General features: G+C 44.3%; 2 protein-coding genes across 2 annotated transcripts in view; both read right to left on the reverse strand.

Moving 5' to 3' along the window:
* LOC144697922 (uncharacterized) overlaps window positions 1–19255 on the reverse strand; it is a 52494-nt gene extending 33239 nt beyond the window's left edge. Inside the window, 3 exon segments of the mRNA XM_078569885.1 lie at window positions 4673–5473; window positions 11189–11198; window positions 17805–19255. Of these exon segments, the coding sequence (XP_078426011.1) occupies window positions 4673–5473; window positions 11189–11198; window positions 17805–18943 (1950 nt within the window). The 5' untranslated portion in view covers window positions 18944–19255.
* The window catches only part of LOC144697423 (uncharacterized), a 512621-nt gene that overhangs the window by 254444 nt on the left and 237755 nt on the right, over window positions 1–20422 (reverse strand). The gene's annotated exons all lie outside the window — the stretch shown is intronic.

Consider the following 20422-nt stretch of genomic DNA (forward strand, 5'->3'; position numbering starts at 1 on the left):
TGGGGAATTGTGCTTTGGGTCTTCGTTGACCAAATGTTTTATTGATCCGAAAGGTGTAAAAGGGGCCAAACTTCAGCAGAAATCTGGCAGAGCTGAGAACAGACGACTTGCTATGTGGGAACAGGGAGATGAACAGCTCCCAGAGGACAGAGAAATCAAGAGTGCCTTGAATCCTAGATGACACCTGGGTGTCAAGGCCACCATGTTTTCACTGCTTGGCATGGGAATGCCGACTCCCTGTACCGGGGACGGAGCGTGGGAAGCCAATTGTTTGAGAGTTTTGACATGGCTTGGGCAGGTACAGATGATTCAATGACAGGTTTTGTAATTGGTCCGTTCAAATGTTAGCTCAGCAATGATTGGGTTAAATCAGTCTCCATAGACTTTGTGATGTAAAAAAGTATCAGAAGGGATTCCCCGAGCACAGAGATTTGTAGAGGTTTTACATATTGCATTGACTGGTGCCATGGCATCTGGGGCAGAGCAGGGAGCATTGACGTGGAGATGGTGCTTCTACCCAGAGTGTAATGGTAATGCTGCTGCACTTTGATACTACTGCTCAGACATGAGCAAGTGTCAGATCTTATTTATACTGAATAAAATCTAACCACTGTCACCAATAAGGGTTATCACTGTGAATCATTTCAGAGTTTGGAAAAGGGGATAAAGGGTTAATTGACTCCCTGACCCCCATTTTCTAACATCGCTGTGTCAAAAATAAAATCTCATCTCCCCCTCTGGCTCCTCTTCCAATTACCTTAGAGGGACTCACTTTCTGTTAAAGAGCCTGCCAACCCCTCTCACCCACTTTCCCTAAAGTGCAGAAATCTAATCATGAAAAGTCCAGAAAAATCAAATAATTTTACTGATAAAAGTTTATTGATGAAACAGAACATGATTAAAAACCAAACAGAAAATTACTTGAGGATCAAAGACAACCAGAGTAAAAGGATGTGCACAATGTTCTGGACCCAAATGGTTTCTCTTCGGCTCCTCTGTACCCTGTTCCCGTGACTCCCCGCTTTGGACACAGGGGCACTAAACCCCGGGGGTTGGGTCACCATCAGCACCGGTCACCCCCTCCCGTGTCCCGATTGGTTGGAGGCCCATTTCCCAGTCAGTCCTCCAGCACCTTCCTGTCTCTCTATCAGTGTGACGCCCATGGCAGTTTCCCAACTGGGGCGCAGGTCCCGTTATTCTCAGCTAAATTCAGCCCTCAGCTCTGTCGCCTGGCTGTCATTGACACGAGCAATGGGGAGACAGGAAGATGCTGGAAGCTCATATGGGAAGTTGAAACTGGTGGGCTGAACCAACACTTCAACATTTGTCAGTTAAATGCTTGTATTTTATACGGGCTTTTACTCTTTAGATGAATGCACTTGGGGGGAAAGGGTGGGGGCTTCTAAAGGGTAACTTTCCCTTTCTAACTCTGTATTGTCTATAATGTCAGCCGTAGCTCAGAAGGTTGTTGGTCCAAGTCCCAGTCCAGGGACCTGAGGACAAAAATCAAATCCAACATTCCAAGTGCCAGCACTGAGGGAGTGCTGCACTGTCAGAGCCGCTGTCTTTTGGATGAGGTGCTAACCCAAGGGCCCCTGCTGCAGCTTCAGCTGGACTTAGAATTTCCCATGGCCACTATTTTGAAGAAGGGCAGGGGAGTTATTCCCGGTGTCGTGACCAATGTTTATCAATCAACATCACTTAAAAACAGATCATCTGGTCATTATCACATTGCTGTTTGTGGGATGTTGCTGTGTGTAAATTGGCTGCCGCGTTTCCTACATTACAACAGTGTCTGCACTTCGAAAGTACTTCATTGGCTGTAAAGCACTTTGGGGCGTCCTGTGGTTGTGAAAGGCGAGATGCAAGTTTTTCAATTCAAGAACTATGTTACCTAATCTTGTTCACTGTTACTTAATTGATTTCAGCCACCCTCAACTCTTTTTCATTCATTTATGGGATGTGGGTGTCGCTGGCCAGCCCAGCATTTATTGCCCATCCCTAATTGCCCTTGGCATTTCATCAATTCACTTTGGTTCGGACAAGACTTTAACCTATTTAGGCAAAGGCAGAATTCTCTGGGTAGTAAATTTAAAAAGAAGTTTATTAAAAGAAAAATGTTCACTTCACAACTTTAGGACATTGACTTTTACAACTTCATGTGGGTGATCAGTCCGTAGAAGCGTAACCCTCTCTGGCTCCTTCTCTGACAGTAAATCTTGCGGGAGTCTGGCTCCTTCTCTGACAGTAATTTTCTTGGGACGCGGCCTCAGGAGTCTTCAGAACTTGGCCTGCAAGGGAGACCTTCAGAACCAAGATTCCAACCTTCACCATTCGGCAAGCAAGCATTCTCTGTTACCATCGAAAAGTTACAGCACAGAAGGAGGCCATTCGGCCCATCTTGTCCATGCCAGCCCGAGGACACCCAGGTGCCCTTTCCAATCCCACCTCCCTGCACCCGGCCCATAGCCCTGCAGCTTACAGCACTTAAGGTGCAGATCCAGGTACTTTTTAAAAGAGTTTAAAGTTTCTGTCTCTACCACCAACTTGGGCAGCGAATTCCAGACACCCACTACCCTCTGCGTAAAAAAGTTCTTCCTCATGTCCCCCCTACACCTTCTGCCACTTATCTTGAATCTATGTCCTCTGGTTCTACAATTCTCCACCAAGGGAAACAATTTTATCCTGTCCACTCTATCTATTCCCCTCATAATTTTGTACACCTCAATCAAGTCACCTCTCAGCCTTCTTTGTTCCAAGGAAAATAACCCCAACCTATCCAATCTCTCCTCGTAGCTACACTTTTCTAACCCTGGCAACATTCTTGTAACCCTCCTCTGCACTCTCTCCAGAGCTATTACGTCCTTCCTGTAATGAGGTGACCAGAACTGCACACAATACTCCAGCTGTGGCCTCACCAGTGTTTTATACAATTCCAACATTACACCCTTACTTTTATATTCTACACCTATGCCAATGAAGGAGAGCATTCCATATGCCTTCTTTACAACCTTGTCTACTTGAACTGCTGCCTTCAGGGACCTGTGTACTTGTATGCCAAGATCTCTCACTTCATCTACCCCTCTTAGTATATTCCCATTTATTTTGTAATCCCTGTAACTGTTTGACCACCCTAAACGTATGACCTCACACTTATCTATGTTAAAATCCATCTGCCACATTATCGCCCACTCCACCAACCCATCTATATCGTTTTGGAGATTATGGCTATCCTCTACACTATCCACTACTCGGCCAATCTTTGTGTCATCTGCAGATTTCCCAATCGTGCCCCTTACGTTCACGTCCAAATCATTAATATATAACACAAACAGCAAGGGTCCCAACACCAAGCCCTGTGGAACACCACTTGAGACAACTTTCCATTCGCAAGGGCATCCATCGACCATTACCCTTTGTTTCCTGTTACAAAGCCAACCTTTTATCCGGTTTGCCACATTACCCCGAATCCCATGGGCTTTTACTTTCCTGACCAATCTGCCATGGGGGACCTTGTCAAATGCCTTTCTAAAATCCATGTACACAACATCCACTGCACTACTTTCATCAACCCTTCTTGTCACTTCCTCAAAGAATTCAATCAAATTTATGAGGCAAGACCTTCCTTTAACAAATCCATGCTGGCCATCCCTGACTAGTCCATGCCTTTCCACATGACAGTTAATCCTATCCCTCAGGATTGATTCTACTAATTTGCTCACCACCGATGTAAGACTAACTGGCCTATAATTGTTTGGTTTTTCCTTTGATCCCTTTTTAAACAATGGAACTACATTTGCATTTCTCCAGTCCTCCGGTACCTCCCCTGCATCGAGTGAAGATTGAAAAATCATCCTCAGAGCATCTGCTATCTCCTCCCTGACTTCCTTCAGCAGCCTCGAAAACAATCCATCTGGCCCTGGTGATTTACCAACTTTCAAGGATTTCAATCCTTCGAGTACTTCCTCTCTCTTTATGACTATCCCGTCCAATATCTCGCAGTGTTCCACCTGAACTACTAGATCTACATCCTCCCTTTGTAAACACACAGACAAAATATTCATTCAGAACCCTTCCCACAGCCTCTGCATCTACACAGAAGTTTCCATCTTCATCTCTGATAGGCCCCACTTTTTCCTTAACTAACCTTTTAGCATTAATGTATTGGTAAAACATCTTTGGGTTATCTTTAACTATACTTGCGAATCTTTTTCCATGCCCTCTCTTTGATTTCCTTATTTCTTTTTTTACTTCGTCCCTGCACTTCCTATATTTGTTTAGGCTATCTGCAGTGCTTAGTTCTTTGTGCCTATTGTACACTTTCTTTTTCTGTTTGATCTTCCCCTGTATTCCTCTAGGCACCATGTTATAATCCTGACAGCCTGACAGCGAAGGAAGAAACTGGAGTTAATCTTTACTTGGCATAGATTTATTCACGGAGTGAAACAATTCAGGTATATACCTCCTGACACCACTCCACTCTATGTCACTAAGTGTCTCTTCATATGTGCTCAAGTAACCATCCAATCAATGCCCTCCCCCTGTATACACTTAACCACAGTTGATACAATTAACATTTATAGTCCGAACAGAAAAGGGCTCTAACTGAAGTACTTCCATGGAGACTCAGGAAGTTGGATGAATCAGTGAATCCGTTCCCTCACTCAGAGCAGGTGAACGGCCTCTCCGCAGTGTGAATTCGCTGGTGTGTCTGCAGGCTGGATGACTGAGCGAATCCTTTCCCACACATGGATCAGGTGAACGGACTCCCTCCAGTGTGAATTCGCTGGTGTCGCAGCAGGTTGGTTAACCGAGTGAATCCCTTCCCACACATGGAGCAAATGAATGGCCTCTCCCTGGAGTGAATTCGCTGGTGTGTCAGCAAGTGGGATGACTGAGTGAATCCCTTCCCACACTCCGAGCAGGTGAATGGCCTCTCCCTGGTGTGAACTCGCTGGTGTGTCAACAGGTAGAATGATCGAGTGAATCCCTTCCCACACTCAGAGCAGGTGAACAGGGTCTCCCCAGTGTGAACCCGCTGATGTGTCAGCAAGTGGGATGAAAGAGTAAATCCCTTCCCACACTCAGAGCAGGTGAACGGCCTCTCCCCGGTGTGAATGCGCTGGTGTGCCAGCAAGCTGGATGACTGAGTGAATCCCTTCCCACACTCAGAGCAGATGAATGGCCTCTCCCCAGTGTGAACTCGCTGGTGTGTCAACAGGTGGGATGAAAGACTGAATCCCTTACCACACATGGAACAAATGAAAGGCCTCTCCCTAGTGTGAACTCGCTGGTGTGTCTGCAGGTGGCATGACTGAGTAAATCCCTTCCCACACTCAGAGCAAGTGAATGGCTTCTCCCCAGTATGAACTCGCTGGTGTTTCAGCAGGGTGGATGACTGAGTGAATCCCTTCCCACAATCGCAGCAGGTGAATGGCCTCTCCCCGGTGTGACTGCGTCGATGAATCTCCAGCTCCGATGGGGCTTTGAATCCCTTCCCACAGTCACCACATTTCCATGGTTTCTCCATGATGCTCAGTTGAAGCCTCAGCCACACACAGAACACATGTGCGTTCTCACTCTGCTTTGAACAGTGCAATGTATTTTCACAATGTGTAACTGGTTAAAGCACTTTCCACAGTCAGTGCACTGGAACACTCTCACTTGGGTGTGTGTGTCTCGGTGCTTTTCCAGTCACACTGATGTTTAAAATCTTTAGAAGCAGACAGAGCAGACCAACATTTCTTCTAGCTTCAAAGGCAGATATTCAGATCCTGATGATTCAAGTGACTGTCAGATCTTGATCTTACCTTTGGTTTGAGATATTTGTCTACAAATCCTTCCCTTCTAATATCCTGTAAAAGAAGTTTACAAAAATCATCACTGTCAATACAGGATAGAAATTGAGACAATTCTCATTTCTATGGAACATTCTTTCCTCTCTCATTCCCCAAAAGGTGCAAGTCTCCGTCCCATACACTCTCCCTCCACTCTCACTCTGCTCTACCCAATATACACTCTCCCAATTCCACTGAAAGTGCGGATTTAAGCTGATCAATAGATCCATGCTCACCACTTCCTGTCCAGTTCACAGAGATGTCAAAATCATATACACATATAGTACTGGACTAAAATGTCTGGACATTTTGGACCTTTTTTGAATACACAAATGGTTGGCAGTCAACAGCTCATGGTTGCATTCACCATGCCAATGTTTCAACCAATCAAGGCTTGCTTGCCAACCAAACAGCACCCATTACTCATGCAGCATAAATTGTTATTCCCTTTGAAATTTGGTATTCTTTTGTCTGTCCTGATGAGGTAAAGATGAAAAGCTTCTGCAGCTTGTCTCTTTCTACAGCAAAACTTAAGTTCTGTACAAGCAAACAGCTATTAATATTCGAAGACTAGAAATAATAATAAATGTTCTTTATTACAGAACCATAAATAATTTATCTAATATGTACCATATAACAACACGAGACATATCTCTGTTCGATATTAATTTACTGTTCCCTTAAATGTCAGCCAACTCCTGGGGAAACCACCCCTTTAATTGTGAACATTAGGAAAGAGACCATCCTTTTAGCCAGACAAATAAATGTGTCAAGCTGAGGGAGCAAAGGATGTCAATGTCTTTAAGAGAGAGAGAGAGAGACCTGGGCCAACCTTTCCAGAGTCTGCACCCTCCCTGGATTCACTTCCTTTCCCTTCAGTTCCTGCAAGTCAACAATTTCCCCCCAGAATGAGAAAAGAAATGGAAAGGGGGAGAAAAGAAAGTGTTTTACTCACAGATGTTGGACACAGGAGGAAGTTTTAGTCTGTGTGAAGCTCAATCTTCATTCACACAAAGCCCGCGCTCTGATTGGCTGGAGGACCAGAGTCCTTCCGGTCCTCCAACTCTTCCTATTGGTCAGCTTCTCAGCATGAAGGGAAGGGGCGGGCTCCCGTGTCCGCGAGCCTGGCCTGCAGACTGGAACTCGAGGACGTCACCGCGGAGCAGGGTGATTCCTATTGGCTGATTCAGGCAGGGTTCCATTGTGGACGTCACAATGCGGAAGTTGGACAATGAGTTTCAGACTAAAACTTCCTCCTCTGGGCAACATCTGTGAGGAAATCAATGTTTCCCCCTTTCCATTTCTTTTCTCATTCTGGGGGCAAATTGTTGACTTGCAGGAACTGAAGGGAAAGGAAGTGAATCCAGGGAGGGTGCAGACTCTGGAAAGGTTGGCCCAGGTCTCTCTCTCTCTCATAAAGACATTGACATCCTTTGCTCCCTCAGCTTGACACATTTATTTGTCTGGCTAAAAGGATGGTCTCTTTCCCAATGTTCACAATTAAAGGGGTGATTTCCCCAGGAGATGGCTGACATTTAAGGGGGAAGTAAATGAATATAAGACAGGGATATGTCTAGTGGTTATGTGATGCCTTGTCCATATACTATTTAAGGCTTTATAAACTTCATTTATTCTTGGTTGTTGGCTTATAATATAGTGTCATACCGACAGTTATATGTTTCCAGTCAGAGTCATTATCACAGAGAAAGAGTATATTCAGCAACTCGAGTCCATGCTGAATCACATCCCAGTTTATTTCCTTCAAGGGCCCCATCCAGTTTCATTTTGGAATCATTCATTGTCTCTGCTTCCACCACCCTCATAGGCAGCGAGTTCCAGGCCATAAGCACTTGCTGCAGAATTAAAGTTTCACCTCATCCTCTCTCTTTTGCTAATCAGTAAGTATACATATATATTTCTGTACATAGATATTTAGATTAGCTGTGTCCAGGACAGGAAAAAGTGACCATGGATCTGTCAATCAGCATGAATCGGCACCTTCAGGAGAATTGGGAGGGTGTGTATTAGGTACAGCAGAATGAGAATGGAGGGCAAGTGTATGGGATGGAGATTTATATTTGACAGTGATGATTTTTGTAAATTCCTTCCACAGGATATTAGAAGCGGAAGATTTGCAGACAGAAATCTCAAATCAAGCTACACTTCAAGATCTGACAGAGTCATTTGATTAATTGGGTCTTGAATATCATTGGCCCTTTGAACCGAGCAGGAGAAATGTTTGTCTGTTCTGTCTGCTTCAAAAGGTTTTAAGCCTCAGTGTGACTGGAAAAGTACCGAGAGAGACGCACCCAAGTGAGTGTTCCAGTGCACTGACTGTGGAAAGAGCTTTAACCAGACAGGCTGAAAAATCATTGCCCCATTCACAGTGGGGATGGACCGCATGTGTGTTTTGTGTGTGGATGAAGCTGCCTTTGATCATCGAATCTGGAGAGGCATAAGTACACCCACACCATGGAGAAACCGTGGAAATGTAGGGACTGTGGGAATCTGAGCTGCAGATTCATCAACACAGTCACACCAGGGAGAGGCCATTCACCTGCCCTGAGTGTGGGAAGGGATTCAGTGATTCATCCAACCTGCTGATGCACCAGTGAGTTCACACTGGAGAAAGACAGTACACCTGCTCTGAGTGTGGGAAGGGATTCACTTGGTCATCCAACTTGCAGACACACCAGCGAGTTCACAGCGGGGAGCGGCCATTCACCTGCCCTGAGTGTGGGAAGGCATTCACTCTGTTATCCCACTTGCAGACACACCAGCGAGTTCACACTGGGGAAAGACCGTACACCTGTTCTGAGTATGAGAAGGGATTTACTAATTCATCCAATCTGCAGAAACACAAGCTAGTTCACACTGGGGAGAGGCCGTTCAGCTGTCCTGAGTGTGGCAAGGCATTTAATCGACTTTGCTTCCAGTGGGCTGATGCTCTTTGAGCCTGAGAGTGCACATTTACGTTGTAATGATCCACAAAAGCTGATGAAGGACATTGTTTTATCCTGGATAGTAAATAGTGTTTTTCCTACCACTACAGGTAGATCTAAAATAAATACATTTGTCTCTGTTTCATTGAGTCTACAGCACAGGGCCAGGCCAGGCAGCTCAATTGGTCTATGTCAGTATTTGTGCTCCGCATGAGCCTTCACCCACCCCTCTTCATCTCCCCCCATCAGCATATCCTTCTATTCCTTTCTCCCTCATGTATGTATCTAACTTCCCCTTAAATGTATTCATGCTATTCACCTCAACCACTCTCTGTGGTAGCGAGTTCCACATTCTCTCCGCTCGCTGGGTAAAGAGGTTTCTCATGAAATCCCTGTTGGATTATTGAACCCCTTCAGAATATTAAAGACTTCCATCAGGTCACCCTTCAGTCTCCTCTTTTCTAGAGAAAAGCAGCCCCAGCCTTTCCTGAGTGTTAAATGCTCTCAGTTCTGGTATTATTCTTGTGAATCTTTGTTGCCCCTTCTGCAGTGCCTCTATTTCCTTTTTCTAAATGGAGATCACAGATGTTGACATTGCTCCCAGTGTAGTCTAACCATGGTTCGAAACAAGTTGAGCATAACCTCTCTGCTTTTCAATTCTATCCCTCTCAAATGGAACCCAATATCTGGGCCCCACACTTTAGGAAAGATGTGAAGTTCTTAGAGAGGATGCAGAGATTTACGAGAATGGCACCAGGAATGAGGGACTTCAGTTAGTTGGACGCACTGGTGCAACTGAAATTTTTCACTTTCGATCATGGAGTCATTAGGACATACAAGTAGACCATTCAGCCCATCAAATCCATATTTCACACAAGTACCCATCCAATTGCCTTTTTAAATTGTTCAACGTCTCTGCTTCCACCCAGCTCATTGGCAGCCAGTTCCAGGTCATTACCACTCGCTGTGTGAAAATATTCCTCCTCACATCCCCCCTGCATCTCCTGCCCAAAACCTGAAATCTGTGTCCCTCTCATCTCTGTACCATCAGCGAATGGGAATAGCTTTTCTTTGTCCACCTTATCTAAACCTGTCATAATCTTGTACACCTCTATCAAATCTCCCCTCAACCTCTTTTGCTCCAAGGAGAACAATCCCAGTCTGATGTCTACAATAAAGAGCAAACAAAATGTGTTAATGTCTGAAATCAATTGGGAATGTTTGATTTCTGTTTTAAAGATATGATGAATATATTGTATTGGACAGGAAAGGAATTGGAGTAACTCACCCGGGTGATCAGTGGAATGTATCAATCTGTTATCCACCTACATTCTAGTGAAAGTCAGGGAGGTGTAGATGAGATGAATAAGTTGATAGATTTCTCCGGGAGATATTTACATCCTTACATATGAATTTTGTTTTAAAGAAAACCACATTTGACAGTCTGGCCACCACCTGAAATATCAGGACCATAACAGGGGGAGATAAGCAAAGACAGACACTTACTTTGATCTTTTGATAAGTGCACCTGAAAGGTCAGAATATGTGGCCTGACATTGGGATATTGGTTTGAGTGTGCAGATGTGATTTGTTACATGTGAAGACAATAGCACGTGTAAATTCATGGTGAAGTGGACTGAAGACTGGATCCCAAACATGTGCAGCTACTTAACAAAAAATATGACATGAAATGGTTAATGTGACCAGGAGAATGAGACAATATTTTGACATTATCAAGGTATTGACACATACTCCAGAGAGAAACTGACTTTAAAATAATCAGTATAGAATTAAACACACTGGTCATGGTCACAAAATGAGTAAAATTGAAGTAACAGAGATAAACATTTGGACTGGGTCAATTAAGGGCTTAGGAGAAATAATCCTGAGTGAGAACTGTCCACAAGTTGGACAGGGGTAAGGAGAGAGCTGGAGTATCTTTTACATCCATGCTTGATCTGTTGCTTGAAGCACATGTCCTTATGTACTAGTAACCTAGAACTCATGGCGCTCCTTCAGGAGAAGAAAAGATCAAGTAGATGTTGCCCCAGGTGGGGCCAGAACAGAACTGGAAAATAATGGAGTGAAATTGAGTGAGGGGTCAGAGAGAGAGTTCTCCTTCCTCTCAAGGTGAGGACTGTAAGAATCCTGGGGGACCCCCTACTTCAGGTTTTCTTGCTAATTAGTGAACATTTAATTAAAAACTATGACTGGCTGTGCATTTATTTTTAATTTGATTGTTACACTTCTCCTGTTTTTATTCCTGTTGTGATTACTCTCTGGGTGAGGATGGTTGACCGGTGACAGGATGGGAAATTGTGGTTTGGGTCTTCATTAACCAAATGTTTTATTGATCCGAAAGGTGTAAAAGGGGCCAAACTTCAGCAGAAATCTGGCAGAGCTGAGAACAGACGACTTGCTATGTGGGAACAGGGAGATGAACAGCTCCCAGAGGACAGAGAAAACAAGAGTGCCTTGAATCCTAGACGACACCTGGGTGTCAAGGCCACCATGTTTTCACTGCTTGGCATGGGAATGCTGACTCCCTGTACCGGGGACGGAGCGTGGGAAGCCAATTGTTTGAGAGTTTGACGTGGCTTGGGCAGGTACAGATGGTTCAATGACAGGTTTTGTAATTGGTCTGTTCAAATGTTAGCTCGGCAATGATTGGGTTAAATCAGTCTCCATGGACCTTGTGATGTAAAAAAGTATCACAAGGGATTCCCCGAGCACAGAGATTTGTAGAGGTTTTACATATTGCATTGACTGGTGCCATGGCATCTGGGGCAGACCAGGGAGCATTTACGTGGAGCTGGTGCTTCTACCCAGAGTGTAATGATAATGCTGCTGCACTTTGATACTACTGCTCAGACATGAGCATGTGTCAGGTCTTATTTATACTGAATAAAATCTGTCACCAATAAGGGTTATCACTGTGAATCATTTCAGAGTTTGGGAAAGGGGATAAACGGTGAATACATACAAATTAGGAGCCATTCAGCCCCTCAAGCCTGCCCCTCCATTCAATAAGATCATGTCTGACCTGATTGTGGCCTCAATCCACTTTCCTTCCTACACCCTACACCCTTTCACTCCCTCGTCAATCAAGAATCTATCAAACTCAGCCTTAAAACTATTCAGTGACCCGGCCTCCACCACTCTCTGGTGAAGGGAGTTCCACCCCCTTAGAGAAAAAAATTCTCATCTCTGTCCTAAATGCGAGATCCCCTTGTTTTTAAACTGTATCCCCTATGTCTAGTCTGTCCCACAAGGGGAAACATCCTTTCAGCGTCCACCCTGTCAAGTCCCCTCAGGTTCTTATATGTTGCAATGAGATCACCTCTTATTCTTCTGAACTCCAGTGGGGTAGACCATTAAGGACAGAGATGAGAAGAAACTTCTTCACTCAGAGGGTGGGAGAACCTATGGAATTCTCTACCACAGAGGCTGTGGAGGTCAAGTCACTGACTATATTAAAGAAGGAAATACATAGATTGCTGGACTTTAAGGGTGTTAAGGGGTATGGGGAAAGCACGGGAGTACAGCGTTGGGATCAAGGAACAGGCATGATCATATTGAACTGTGGAGCAGGCTCGCAGGGCCGAATGACCTTCTCCTGCTCCTATGTTCTACGAAGAAAGGCCTAACCTGTCCAACCTTTCCTCAGAGGATAAGCCCCTCATTCCAGAAATCAGGCGAGTGAACCTTCTCTGAACTGCTGCGAATGCAATTATGTCATTTCTTGAATAAGGAGACCAAAATTGTACACAGTATTCCAGATGTGGTCTCGCCAAGGCCCTGTACAGCTGCAGGAAAACATCCCTACTTTCATTTTCCATTCCCCTTGCAATAAACACAAACATGTCATTTGCCTTCCAATCACTTGTTGTACCTGCAGATTAACTTTTTGTGGCTCATGTACCAGGACACCCAGATCCCTCTGTACCTCAAGAGTTCTGCAATCTCTCTCCATTTTAATAATATGCTGTTTTTTTTAATTCTTCCTGCCAAAGTGGACAAGTTCACATTTTCCCACATTATACCCAATCAACCAAATTTCTGCTCAGTCACTTAACATATCGATATCACTTTGCAAACTCCTGAAGTCCTCTTCACAGTTTATTTTCCTACATATTTGTGTAATCAGCAAATTTAACCACCATACATTCAGTCCCATCATCCAAGTCATTGATATAGATTATTAAAGGTTGAGGGCCCAGAACTGATCTCCTGTGGCACTCCACTTGTCACATCTTACCAACCCGAAAATGACCTATTTATGCCTACTCTCTGTTTCCTGTTAGCTAACCAATCCTCTATCTGTGCTAATATGTTACCCCCTCCACCACCAGTTCTTATTTTGTGTAGTAACCTTTGCTGTGACACCTTGTGAAATGACCTCTGGAAATCTAAGTAAACCACATCTACAGGTTTCCTTTTATCCACATTCTTTGTTACTTCCTCAAAGAACTTAGATAAATTAGTGAATCACGATGGACTCTGAACTCATTTTCTAACATTGTGTGTTAACAGAAAAAAACCTCATCTCCCCCTCTGGCTCCTTTGTCAATTACCTTAGAGGGACTCACTTTCTGTTAAAGAGCCTACCAACCCCTCTCACCCCTCTTCCCTAAAATGCATAAATTTTATGAGGAAAAGTCTGGAAAAATCAAATATTTTTACTGATAAAGTTTATTCATGAAATGGAACATGGGGAACAAAACAAACAGAAAATTACTCGAGGATCAAAAAGAACCAAAGTCAAAGGATGTGCACAATAGTCGGGACTCAAATGGTTTGTTTTCGGCTCCTCTATACCTTGTTCCTGTGACTGCCTGCTTTGGACACAGGGGCACTGAATCCTGGGGGTCAAGTCACCATCAACCCATGTAATTGCTTCCCACGCCCGATTGGTTGGAGGCCCATTTCCCAGTCAGTCCTCCAGCACCTTCCCGTCTCTCTATCAGTGCGACGCCCATGGCAGTTACCCAACTGGGGTGCAGGCCCGTTATTCTCAGCTAAATTCAGCCCTCAGCTCCATTGCCTGGCTGTCACTGTCACGAGCAATTTCCAAAAAGAAATTCAAATTCAGTGAACTAATTAAAGGATCACATGACAAGACTTCAAGTTTTATGACTTTTACTGCAGCAAACATACTAGAAGCAACAACGAATAAACACAATATTTGTCGGCAACATACACTTTAAACAAGCAAACATAACTTTGCTATTTTACTTTTAACACAATTAAAAATCCCACTCCACGGTTATACTTTACTCTGTTGCTTAAGTAGACACTTAGTTCTCCTTGAACCTGTCCAAAGTGATTATTTGCTCCCGAGTGTTTACTTCCATTCTTTTCCTTTCCCAGTCTGGCAACCTTTAACCCCAGAACTGTCTTTCACAGTGAAGGTTCTCCTGGGTTCTCCCTCTAACTCAAGCAAGGCGAATCTTCCAGTCTTGTTTTAAATCCTCATTAATTTGGTTTTTCAATCTGAGCACAAGGTCCCATCCACATTCCCATGTGGTGAAACAGAGACATGCCATCTCTATCAGCTCTCTCTTTCTTGGACCCTGGCAGACTGATCTGTCTGTGAAATTCAGGTATGCCTTTTAGGAGAACTTTCCAATCTGATCCTACAATGGCTTCCTGTGGATCCTTCCCCTATCAGACCCCATCTCTATGGCAATGTGAATCACATGGGCCTTGGATCCAGATAGACATGCCAATTTGTTATCTTTCAGACTCCCAACTCCATTCTATCTTGAAATTAAATACACAATTAAATATAGCCATTAACAAAATCTTACATTTTCAATACCTTCCTGGGACTTTGGAGTCGAACAGAATATTGCAGGGTGCATGACATTTAGGGAGGACAGGAAGCTTGGAAAAGGTGGAGGGGTGGCACTGTTAATTAATGATGGCATTAACACAATAGAGAGTGATGGCCAATTTCAGGGAACCAGAATGTAGAAGCAGTTTTGGTAGAGATGAGCAATGATAAAGGGAAGAAGTCACATGTGGGAGTGGTGTACGGGACACCTAACAGTAACCACCTGGTAGGATGGAGTAGAAAGGAAGAAATAATGGGAACATGTCAGAAAGGTACGATGATAAATATGGGGGATATTAATCTACATATAGACTGGAAAAATCAGATGGGCAAAAGTAGCCTAGATGGGAAGTTCATAGAATGTTTTCAGGATAGTTTCTTAGAACAGCACGTTCTGGATCCAATCAAAGGGCAGGCTATACTAGACCCGGTATTGTGCAATTAGATAAGATTAATTAATGACCTCATAGTGATGGCGCCCCGAGGTTGCAGCAATCACAATATGATTGAATTTTACATTCAGTTTGAGGGAGAGAAGTGTGGGTCAAAGACTAATATTTTAAACTTAAAGAAGGACAATTATGAGGGCATGAAAACAGAGCTAGCTAAAGTGACCTGACAAATTAGGTTCTGGGATAGGTCAGTAGAGATGCAGTGACAAACATTAATGGAGATATTTCAGAATATACAGAATAGATGCATTCCAATAAGAAAGAAAAATTCCAAGGGGACGATGCACAATCTGTGGTTAACTATAAAAGTTAAACATCGTATCAAACTTACAGAAAAAGCATATAATTGCACAACGATGGCTGGCAGATCAGAAGATTAGACAGAGTATAAAAAAAAGCAAAGACAGACTAAAAGATTAATAAGGAGGGAAAAAGTAGAGTATGAGAGAAAGCTAGCTGGAAGTAGAAAAACAGAGTTTCTCTAGATGTTTAAAGCAGAAAAGAGTTAACAAAGTGAGCATTGGTGTTATAGAAAGTGAGTCTGGGGGATTAATAATGGAAAATAAGGAGATGGCAGATGAATTGAACTGGTATTTTGCATCAGTCTTCACTATAGGGGATACAAATAACATCCCAGAAATAGCTGTAAATCAGGAAATGGAAAGGAGGGAGGAACTCAAGAAAATTACAGTCACCGTAGAAGTGGTACTGAGCAAATTTGTTGGAGCTGCAGGCTGACAAGAAGCCAGTTCCTGATGGACTTCATCCTAGGGTCCTAAACGAAGTGGCTAGTGAGATAGTTGATGCGCAGGTTGAAATTTTCCAAAATTTCCTAGATTCAGGAAGGTTCTGTTAGATTGGAAAATAGTGAGTGTAAGTCCTTCATTCAAAAAGGGAGACAGAAAGCAGGCCAGTAAGCTTAACATCTGCCAGAGGGAAAATGTGAGAAGCTATTATTAAAGACATTATAACAGGGCACGTAGATAAATTCAGGGTAATCAGGCAGAGTCTACATGGTTTTGTGAGAGGGAAATCATGTTTAACGAACCTATTGGAGTGCTTTGAAGAAGTAACATGCGCTGTGGATAAAGGGGAACCGGTGGAACACTAACTTAGATTTCCAGAATGCATTTGATGAGGTGCCACATCAAAGGTTATTGTGGAAAATAAAAGCTCATTGTGTAGGGGGTAACATATTGGCATGGATAGAAGATTGGCTAGCTTACAGGGTATAGAGTAGGCATAAATGGGTCATTTTTTGGTTGGCAAGATGGTAACGAGTGGTGTGCCACAGTGATCAGTGCTCGGGCCTCAACTTTTTCCAATTTATATAAATGACTTGGATGAAGGGACCGAAAGTATGGTTGCTAAGTTTGCTGATGACACAAAGATAGGTAGGAAAGTAAGTGAAGAGGACATAAGGAGACTACAAAAGGATATAGGCATGCTAAGTGAGTGGGCAAACATCTGGCAAATGGAGTGTAGTGTCGGAAAATGTGAAATTGTCAATTTTGGCAGGGAGAATAAAAAAGCATATTATTGAAATGGTGAGAGATTGCACAGCTCTGAGATGCAGAGGTATCTGGGTGTCCTTGTGCATGCATCGCAAAAGCTAATTATTCAGGCAAATCAAGTAATTAGGAAAGCTAACAGAATGTTATTGTTAGAAGTAGGGAGGTTATGCTTCAGTTATACAGGGCATTAGTGAGACCACATCTGGAGTACAGTGTACAGTATTGGTCTCCTTATTTAAGGAGGGATGTAAATGTGTTGGAAGCAATTCAGAGAAGGTTTACTAGACTAATACCAGGAATGGGAGGGTCGTCTTATAAGGAAAGGTTGGACAGGCTGGGCTTGTATCCACTGGAGTTTAGATGAGTAAGAGGCGACTTGATTGAAACATACAAGATGCTGAGGGGCCTTGGCAGGGTGGATGTGGAGAGGATGTTTCCTCTTGAGAGAGAATCTGGAAATTGGGGTCACGGTTTAAAAGTAATGGGTCACCCCTTGAAGACAGAGGAGAACTTTTTTCTCTCAGAAGGTAGTGAGTCTTTGGAACTCAGCTTCTTGGTCCTCCTTTGCTGAATTCAAAAAAAGCTCAATTCAAAACATGCTCCAATCCTCAGGCTTACTAATTTTTTTGGCCACTTTATGAGCCTCTTCCTTTGATCTAATGCAATCTTCAACTTCTCTTCTTGGCCATAGTTGCATCACTTTTCCTGTTGGGTTTTTGTTCCTGAAAGGAATCTATATTTGTTGTAAATATGTTACAATTCCTTCAATGTTAGCTATTGCCTGTCATCGATTTTCATGTAGTTTCCCAGTCTACCACAGTCAGCTTGACCCTCAAACTGTGATAGTTTTCTTCTGTGAGAAACACCCAGATAAAGGATACAAAAGAACCATCTAACCAGCACAGCCCATCTCCATGGCAACCTGGCATGCTTTGGGTGGTTCCAAAAAGAAATGCAAACTAAATATCTTTTAACTTCCAAATACCCTTTCATTCTGTGATCCTTCTGAAATATGAAACTCGGTATTCTGAACATCAGCACATTGGGGGCAAAGTCGTGAGACCGGCCAGTCCAGCAGAAAGAAACCCTCCAACCCTCCCACTTCACCAAGTGTTAGAATGAACATGGTTCAGTCCTGGATGTGATTAACAGCAGCAATAACAGCAGAATCCAACCCCTGGAATCACTTATGAACTCGCTGGTGTCTCAGCAGGTCGGATAACTGAGTGAATCCTTTCCCACACTCAGAGCAGGTGAACGGCCTCTCCCCGGTGTGAACGCGTTGATGTCTCTGCAGGCTGGATTTCTCAGTGAAGCCCTTCCCACACTCAGAGCAGGTGAATGGCCTTTCCCCGGAGTGAACTCGCTGGTGTCTCAGCATGTTGGATAGCTGAGTAAATCCCTTCCCACACTGAGAGCAGGTGAACGGCCTCTCCCCGGTGTGAACTCGCTCGTGTTCCTGTAGCGTGAATAACTGAGTGAATCCCTTCCCACACTCTGAGCAGGTGAACGGCCTCTCGCCAGTGTGAACTCGCTGGTGTATCAGCAGGGTGGATGATGCAGTGAATCCCTTCCCACACTCAGAGCAGGTGAATGGCCTCTCCCCAGTGTGAACCTGCTGGTGCACCTGCAATTTAGATAACCGAGTGAATCCCTTCCCACACTCAGAACAACTGAACGGCCTCTCCCTATTGTGAATTTGCTGGTGTGTCCGCAGGTGGGATACCTGAGTGAATCCTTTCCCACACTCAGGGCAGGTGAATGGCCTCTCCCCAGTGTGAACTCGCTGGTGTATCTGCAGGTGGCCTAACTGAGTAAATCCCTTCCCACACTCAGAGCAGGTGAACAGCCTCTCCCCAGTGTGAATTCGCTGGTGTATCAGCAGGTGGGATAACTGAATAAATTGCTTTCCACATTGGGGGCAGGTGAATGGCCTCTCCCCGGTGTGAACCCGTTCATGTGACTGCAGTCTGCACAACCGACTGAATCCCTTCCCACACTCTGAGCAGGAGAACGGCCTCTCCCCAGTGTGAACACGCTGGTGTGTCAGCAGGGCAGATGAATTCCTGAATCCCTTCCCACACTGTGAGCAGGTGAACGGTCTCTCTCCGGTGTGAAATTGCTGGTGCCTGTACAGGTTGGATGAATCAGTGAATCCCTTCCCACACTGAGAACAGGTGAATGGCCTCTCCCCAGTGTGAACTCGCTGGTGTACCTGCAGGTGGTATAACCGAGCGAATCCCTTCCCACACTCAGAGCAGGTGAATGGCCTCTCCCCGGTGTGACTGCGTCGATGAGTTTCCAGCTCTGATGGGGATTTGAATCCCTTCCCACAGTCCCCACATTTCCACGGTTTCTCCATGGTGCGCGTGTCCTTGTGTCTCTCCAGGTTCAACAATCAGTTGAAGCCTCGATCACACAGAGAACACGTGTACAGTCTCTCTCCGCCGTGAATGGTGATGTATTTTCAGGCTGTGTCACTGGTTTCTGCTCTTTCCACAGCCAGTGCACTAGAAACACTCGCACTCAGGTGTGTGTCTCAGGACTTTTCCAGTCACGCTGATGTTTAAAATCTTTTGAAGGAGACAGAACAGACAAACATTTCTCCTTCTAGACTCAAAGGCTGATCATATTCTGGTCTAGATAAATCCAGTGACTCTTTGAGAATTTGACCTTTGGTTTGAGATTTCTGTCTGTAAATCCTCCCCTTTTAATATCCTGTAAAAGGAATTCACAACAGTTGTCACTGTCAGTACAGGACAGAAATTCAGAACAGACAATTCTCGTTTCTATGGAACATTCTTTACTCCCTCGTTCCCCCAAAAGCTGTAAATCTCTGTCCCACACAGTCTCCCTCTGTTCTCACTCTGCTGTACCTAATATACACTCTCCCAATTCTCCTGAAGGTGCTGATTCATGCTGATCAACAGATCCACATTCACCGCTTCCTGTCTAGGACAAAGAGATCATAAGAAATAGGAGCACAAGTAGGCCATTCGGTCCATCGAGCCTGCTTGGCCATTCTATGAGATCATGGCTGATCTACCTCAGCACGATTTTCCTGCACTATCCCCAATATCCCTTCATATCTAAAACCTATCAATTTCTGTCTTGAATATATTTAATGATTGAGCCTCCACAGTCCTCTGGGGTTGAGAATTCCAAAGCTTCATCACCCTCTGAGTGAAGAAATTCCTCCTCATCTTACCTTTAACTCCATTTTTCTGCCTGTCCCCCATAACCCCTCGACTCCCTTGTCAATCAAAAATCGGTCTAACTCATCCTTGAATATATTCAATGACCCAACCTCCACTAGTCCCTGCGGAAGAGAATTCCAACATGCTGAGACACCAGCGAGTTCACTCCGGTGAGAGGCCATTCCCTCTGAGTGTGGGAACGACCGTCTGAGGGAAAAAATTCCTCCTCATCTCCGACTTCAATGGGAGACACCTTATTTTTAAACTGTGTCACTATTTCTAAACTCCCCCATGAGCGGAAACATCCTCCCAGCATCTATCCTATCAAGCTGCCTCAGAATCCGATATGTTTCAATAAGATCACCTCTCATTCTTCTCAACTCCAATTTGTCTAGGCCCAACCTGCTCAATGTTTCCTCATAAGGCAACCCCTTCATCCCAGGAATCAGCTGAGTGAACCTTCTCTGAACTGCTTCCAATGCAAGTATATCCCTCCTTAAAGAAGGAGCCCAGAACTGTACACAGTACTCTAGGTGCGGCCTCGCCAATACCCTATACAGCTGCAGTAAGACTTCCTGACTTTTATACTCCATCCCCCTTGCAATAAAGGCCGACATTCCAATTGCCTTCTTCATTACTTGATG

The sequence above is a fragment of the Cetorhinus maximus genome, chromosome 23, assembly GCF_964194155.1.
Source record: "Cetorhinus maximus chromosome 23, sCetMax3.hap1.1, whole genome shotgun sequence".
Classification (NCBI taxonomy): Eukaryota; Metazoa; Chordata; class Chondrichthyes; order Lamniformes; family Cetorhinidae; genus Cetorhinus; species Cetorhinus maximus.